The following is a 6,770-nucleotide window of genomic DNA, read 5'->3' on the forward strand; positions in this document are numbered from 1 at the left end:
GATCCCGAAAGTTTCAGCGGCATATCGAGGGAATCCCAGGGAGGAGGTCACAGGGAACCCAAGTAACAGAAATAGCTGAATGAGAGTTTCTTGAGCTAAAATTCGCTTAAGTGCCGTTTGTTCAACTCTTGTTCAGCAAAAATGTTTGCTGGGAAATTTTAGTGGGTCTCAGGGGCGTTTGAATAAGTCCCAGGGAGTTTCAAAGGAACTCAGGGGTGTGTCATGAGCTCTCAGGAATGCTTCCAAACGGTTTCAAGTGCGCTTCAAGGGGTCTACAGGGGTACCATGGGGAGTTCCAGGCAGTCTCAGTGGCGTTTGAGGAAGTCTCAGGAAACCAGGAAGTTTCAATGGGGATCCAGGAGGTCTCAGGGACGTTTTGAGGGTTCTCATTGGTGTTTATGGGGTCCAGGGGAGTTTCACAGGGTCTTAGGGGATACCTGGAGGTCGCAGGGGCAATTCATGGGCGTATAAGGAGGTCTCCGGGATGTTTCAGGGTGATACTTTTCGATCACTAGTGTTTCAGCTAGTCTCAAAGAGTACTTGGAGGTCACAGAGGCGTTTCAGGGAGTATCAGGGGGTTCCAGGGGTCTTAAGGGCTTTTCAGAGGGTCTCAAAGGCGTTTCAAGGTGTCTCAAGGGTGTATCAGTGGGTCTTTCCTGAAATCCTCGTAATCCCTTTGAAATACCTCTTAACGCCCTAAAACTCTTGAGACGGCCGTTAGTAGTGTTGTTAGAAGTGCGAACCGAATTCGGCAAAAACATAACTAGTGTCCAAGAAGTCGATTCCAACGTTTTTTAAATAGTTTTTCGGACGGATTATGCTTCCACAAAGCCTTTCAAAACGAAAGCGATTAACACCCCTAATTCCCTGAAGAAGATGTAATACACATCGAAACGTCGGATGAAGGAGAATATCTGATCGTTTGATTGCAATTGCGACTGCCACACCGAAAATCCTCCCAGGTGTATGTATGTATGTATCAATTAAATCGCCCGCGAAATCCCCACCGTAATCAATTTGAAATGCCCCAGAAACTCCTTGGAAAGCCTTTAAAAGACTCCAGAAACCCCTTGAAGCACATCTGAAACCCATTTGAAGCACCCCTGAAATGCAAACAAATACTTCTAAAACCTCCGGAAACCCCGTAAAGCGTTCCTGAAAGCTCCTGAAACTTTCTGAAATGTCTCATAAAACCTCTTGTAGTGCCTTTCAAAGGCTCCTGAGCTTTCCTCCAAACAAACATTTTTGCTGTACAAGAGTGGAACAAACCACTTTTGAGCAAACTTTAGATTAAGAAACTGTTATTCAGCTAGTTCTGTTTCTTGGGCTGTGCCCCCTTGAACCTCTAGAAACATCGCTGGGAGGTTTCAGCCTAATCTCCTAATCAAAATGAAACGCCAAAAAATCTATCGGAATGCCTATGCCCTCAAAAGGATACTGAAATCCCTTTAAAAAATCCCTCGAAAATGCCCCAAAGCCTCTTGGAACTCCCATTTTTAAGCTATCCAGGAACTTCCTGGATACCCCTCAAATTCCCAAGAGCCAAGACCTGTTCTCCCGTACTTAGTTTCCTCATTAAAAGCTCTCTTTTTATGCCCTTTTTTGCACCCCAGCCCATGACATAAAAAGAGGTTTTATTGTATAGGGTAAATCGACAAATGTCAAGAAAAGCATGGAGTATGCAACAGTTGGAAATTTACCCTTATCCAATTTCTAATTAGAACAATCTCATTATTGCTGTGTGCGTTCAAAACGCGCAAATACCAAATCTGGAGCAACATTTGAAAAGAGCAGAGCAAGCCCCATTTGATTTGACGTTTCGTTTCAGCTTCGTACTAGGAACTGAAATAAAGCGACGCTTGCTCATTTCTTGAGCGATTCCTTGTCTGGATTTTACACGCATCGAGATAGCCCAAGATGTTTCTTGCGATCTGCGTACTACCCATAATAGGTAAGATCAACCGGACCATTGGTAATGGGTACCGAACGTTCTGTTAAAATTGTCTGATCTTCTAAGAAATTGTGCTGACTTCGGTTATGCAAAATTTTACAAAAATTGGGACAGTCGAACAAGGAATTCTTAAACAAATGTGCTCTAGAATGCTGGAATAATTCGTTCTTCATCACCATCCCCTCCCTATTGATAAATTTACACTCACGTCACTTAGTGCAAAGGTAACGTATAAGCACTGTGTACGATAACCAGACCTGTGGCAAGGACAGAGTGGAAATTCGATTTCCTCACCCGCAACGCAACGACGAAAGGAAAATAGAATGATTTTGCATTTTCGGGGCTAGTTTCCCAACAGCACACAGCAGCTTCCAGCAGCAGGCGTCTTCCGTTGATCAACAGCAAAGCAACAGCGCACAGCTCGCCTACTCAGTGGTCAATTTGAATATTGATGAGTGCGGGACGGTTCGGAATGGCGAGCAATTTGAACGAGGATTGAATTTCGAACACGTTTCCGTTAGCACTACCTTCAAGGTATCAGTTTTCGAAGAGAATCAGGTGTATACGAACAAATGGATTTGGTTTCAGTGGTTATCTCCGGTTTAGAATAGGTGGTTAATTGAATAAAATGGGAACGTTCTCAACTTTACTGCAAATACACGGCAGAAATTTTGAATTTTTATGTGTATTTCACGCGATGTTTTGTACCTGAAAGAAAAGTTACTTACGGCTTCCAACGTTGATCTGTGAAAAGACAATTTATCACATTTTACCTTAAGAAAATCATAAACTAAATGCACCATTGACGCTCATTTGGAAATATAACCATTGTAATCGCTGTATACCCTTTAAAACATTGCTCATAAACCAATTTCTCCCCCACCCAAATAACAATCATCTGTCAAACAAGCAATTACCGTCTGCCAAACTCTTTCTTCGGCGATCGAAGCAGGCTACCACCGGCTCCACTGGATCCGATATCCTCGTAGCAAAGCCCGCTCGCCCCCATCAAAGGCGGCGGCGGAGGAGGCGGTGTGCTACCGGGTCCAACAACTGGTTGCCCTCCCGGAACAGAACCTGGAACATCGCTGCTACCGCCATCCGGACCCACCGCCGCAGAGGGATCCAGTGACATCGTGATGTCGTACTTGCGAGGTCTCCCTCGCGACAGATGACGCCGCTTCAGAAACTCGTTATCGTCCACCATCCAAAACGACCCGAAGTCGTCCTCGTACCGGACGAAGCACTTGTGCAGCGACAAATTCGTCCGGATTGCATTCTGAAAACAGGGGACACGGGTGGTGGGCAAGAGGGGTTGCTAAATGGGAGGTTAAGGGCGAACCTGTGGGTGCTTTGCCGAGTATTTATAGTAACGTAACACAATAACAGCATTGAAGCTCAATGCAAAATCGTCAGAGAATTGATAGTGTCTAAATGATTTGATACATGATCGGAATTATAAAACAAAATATAATCGAATAAATTATGCAACGAGTCGCAGAAAGTTGTTTTTTTCGGTACGAATTGTATGAAGATTTTGTGGATTGTATGATAAATACAACAATTGCTGAAAAATCGGGTTACATATATACATAATGTTCAAAACATTATGCAACTCTTTCCAGTTGTATAATGTATCAGTACGAAAAAGTAGGTCATTATGATACCGAAATGAGTTGTTTTTAATAGAAATTATGATATCGAATTGCATAATAGCCATTTAAGCAACGAGTTGCGAAAAGAAGATTTTTACAGCACGAGTCGTACATTTATACAACGAGGCCAGATCTGTAAAAATCGAGTTCAACAATGAGTTGCATACAACATATTTTGCAACGCCAAAAAAAAATCACTAGAATATGATCATTTTCTTCAGTAGCATCATGCTTTCTGGTAATTGAATTATTACACCCACGTGTTCCATCATGTCAAACCCGAAATTTAAATCAAGCAAGCCGTGATATTATCGTCACTGTTTTTGAATCTCCTTCCGTGGAAACGAAGGTTGTCAATCGAACAGTTGCATAATGGATCATAATACAACCCAAATGAGTTGCAATCGGTATGATCGGTAAGGTGAAAAAGTAAGCTGTTTTACTAATACTAAAACGACAAGTAAAATATGGAATTTTTAGAACCGAATTGCAAAATAGTTATTTATGCAACAAGTTGCAAAATGATATTTTTTCAGCACGTGTCGTACGTTCATCTAACAAGGCTTGCCGAGTTGGATAATTACGACGAGTGCTGAAAAAATCGAATTTTGTTACGAGTTGCATACAATTTTTTTGTGATTACGAATATTACCAATGCAGTTCAATATATTCATGGTTTCAGGAGGAATCACGAGCTCGTCAGCGTAGTTTTCATCATCGATCGAGCTCCGTCATGAAACAGCCCAACAAGCATTTTTGCTGTATAAGGGCTCCCCAAAACCGACGCGACTGTCGTCGGCAACGGCGATTTTTTTAGGTGAGTGAACATTGAAGCCGTGCATCGAATTTTCAAAAGCACATATTGGAAATACCGAACAACGCTTTGCGCAGAAATTTTGAACGATTGATTACTCATTGGTGATAATTTATCGATAAAATTTTCAGCGCGATTCGATGTTTAATTTTTCTCACTTTTGCTTTTGAAAATGCAAGATTCGACTTCAATGAACCAATGAAAAATCGCTGTAGTGTGCAAAAATCGCATTGGTTTGGGGGTGCCTTAAGAATGGAACGAAGAACTCGTAAGCAAACTTTAGCTTAAAAAACTGCTATTCAGCAAGTTCTGTTTCTTGTTGTGCTTGGGCAGAAGAAGTTTCAGAAGCTGATTCTACATCTGATTTACAGTTTGAATTGAATTTGAAACCGTCCTCTTAAGAGTACCCAAAAGTAGCACTTTTCGGCACACTTGAATTAGTGGTGAAAAGTATGCCATTCCAGCATACTTCAGCCAATTGAAAAGTTAAACTTTGCACAAAGTAATTACAAAAAAATATCGACACTTGTTTTGAAAATTGTGCGATTTATTTGTCCAGTTTCACAATTTCGGTCAAAATTTGAACAAAAATAAAACATCCAAATACAGCAATAATGGATTGTTCACCTTTTGCACCTGTTTTTGATAGTTGAAATACTGAGCCTCAGTCAAATCGATTACCAAAACTGCCGAAATAGTTCTGCTGTTCTAGTCCCAATCCCAATAAAAAAAAAGTACTGCAAAGGCAATTTGGAATTGAGTCGTCATACAACTAATTGCAAATCCATATAAATAAAAATGAAATAATGTTTGTAATTCACAATAGAACGAGTCAACGGATCTCCTGAATTCCTTCACTGTTCACTGAAACCGTGCAGGGCTCCGACGAGTTTGTACGAAAAAAATAACTATGAAAATCGACCGGGAAACCAACAAAAATGGTAAAATTTGAAATTCCATTTCATCCAATACGACGTATTCCGGGACAGCTCGTTTATAATATTGACTTCTTTGAAGTCAGTCCATAATCACCTGTTGGCCCTGCCGGGTTGAAGTGCCCGGATACGTCATAGCGGCGTTGCATCATCCAATGGACAGTCATGTAAAAAACAATCAGTTTCGTCCCGTTTATTTGTGTATTGTGTCTTTGCGCTATTTAGCGTTTCAATAAATCCTCAGAAGCCAATTTTATTTTGGTGTTGATTTAAGTAAACAGTAAAATATAAAAAAATATGTCGGTGATCCGGTAATTATCCAACGAAAAGAAAACGTAATTTTGTAAGTAAATTACCGAAAGTTCTGTGAAACCTACATAAATAAACAACTCCACAGAAAATCTATAATATTCGGTGGATTAGACGGATGAACATTTTCATTATTAACAATATGTTTGGGGAATCAAAAAAATACCGAATAGTGCATTGAAAATTCTGCTGTTGAAATTTCAGTAAAATTTTACAGAAACCTGTGATTTGTTCTTAGTGTGTAAGTGATTCATTACGAACGAGCTCCATAATGGTTAGTTTATGTACATGGTGGAAGTGACCTGATTCAAGTCAATGGAAAATTCCCAATTGAATGCGAATTGAATGTGTAAGCACCACCATTCATCTCACTTGAGCAAGTAATTTGACTTGAACGTAAGTTGAACTCGTTAAACCTTTTCATTCAAGTCAAACGAAGTCATTTTACTTGCCCTCTCTAAATCCGTGATTCAATTGAGTTGAATTCAAGTCATCTGTCAAGCAAGTTGAATTCAATTCACTTTGCTTTTACGCACCACACAAATTGAAACATAAAAACACTTGCTTCAACTGAGATGTATTTACGAGCATGCAAGTGGACGCCCAGTCTACACACGTCATTCCATTGAATTGCACTATTTTGAGGAGTTTTCAAGTCAGATGCTTGTTTAAATTTAACAGTCTAAACCCGGCATAAAATTTGAATTTGAACTGTATGAACTTCAGTCAGGAGTCGCTCAGAAAACGCCTAAAGACGACTGTCACTTCCGCCGTGGTGGAGCTTGACGTCTTAAGGACGGAATAGTCATTGGCGTAACTAGAGGGGGGGGGGGGCAGGGGGGCCAGGCCCCCCCCCAGAATCTGCCAGGCCCCCCCCAGAAAATTTTCATGACATTATATGTGGAAATTAGAAAAAAATCTGAAAACCACTGTCGTGGTGACAGCTATACAGCGCACCACTTCCGAAGTTAGGTCCGACGCTCGGATTTGGAGAAAAATCCAACTTCGCTAGTCGAAAATTCCGGGTTTCAACTACACGTACAGTAATAGAAATTTATTTGGCATAATATGTGTTTAAATTGACAGTTATTGGAGACAATTCTCAA

General features: G+C 40.8%; 1 protein-coding gene across 1 annotated transcript; it reads right to left on the reverse strand.

The window, feature by feature from the left end:
• Nucleotides 1-2,640: 2,640 nt before the first annotated feature.
• Nucleotides 2,641-5,491, reverse strand: LOC134288003 (forkhead box protein P4-like). Its single transcript, XM_062851492.1, has 2 exons — nt 5,453-5,491; nt 2,641-3,269 (listed from the first exon to the last, which is right to left on the reverse strand). Exons 1-2 carry the CDS (start codon nt 5,489-5,491, stop codon nt 2,865-2,867), a joined length of 444 nt encoding a protein of 147 aa, XP_062707476.1. The 3' UTR covers nt 2,641-2,864.
• Nucleotides 5,492-6,770: the final 1,279 nt, after the last annotated feature.

Source organism: Aedes albopictus, chromosome 1, assembly GCF_035046485.1.
Source record: "Aedes albopictus strain Foshan chromosome 1, AalbF5, whole genome shotgun sequence".
Taxonomy (NCBI): domain Eukaryota; kingdom Metazoa; phylum Arthropoda; class Insecta; order Diptera; family Culicidae; genus Aedes; species Aedes albopictus.

Bases quoted from the DNA above. Each gene is read 5' to 3' on its own strand.
- LOC134288003 (XM_062851492.1), bottom strand. From the start codon at position 5,491: ATGACGTATCCGGGCACTTCAACCCGGCAGGGCCAACAG. The intron at 3,270-5,452 runs GTGATTATGGAC...CCTCCCATTTAG, and splicing joins CAACCCGGCAGGGCCAACAG to CAACCCCTCTTGCCCACCAC.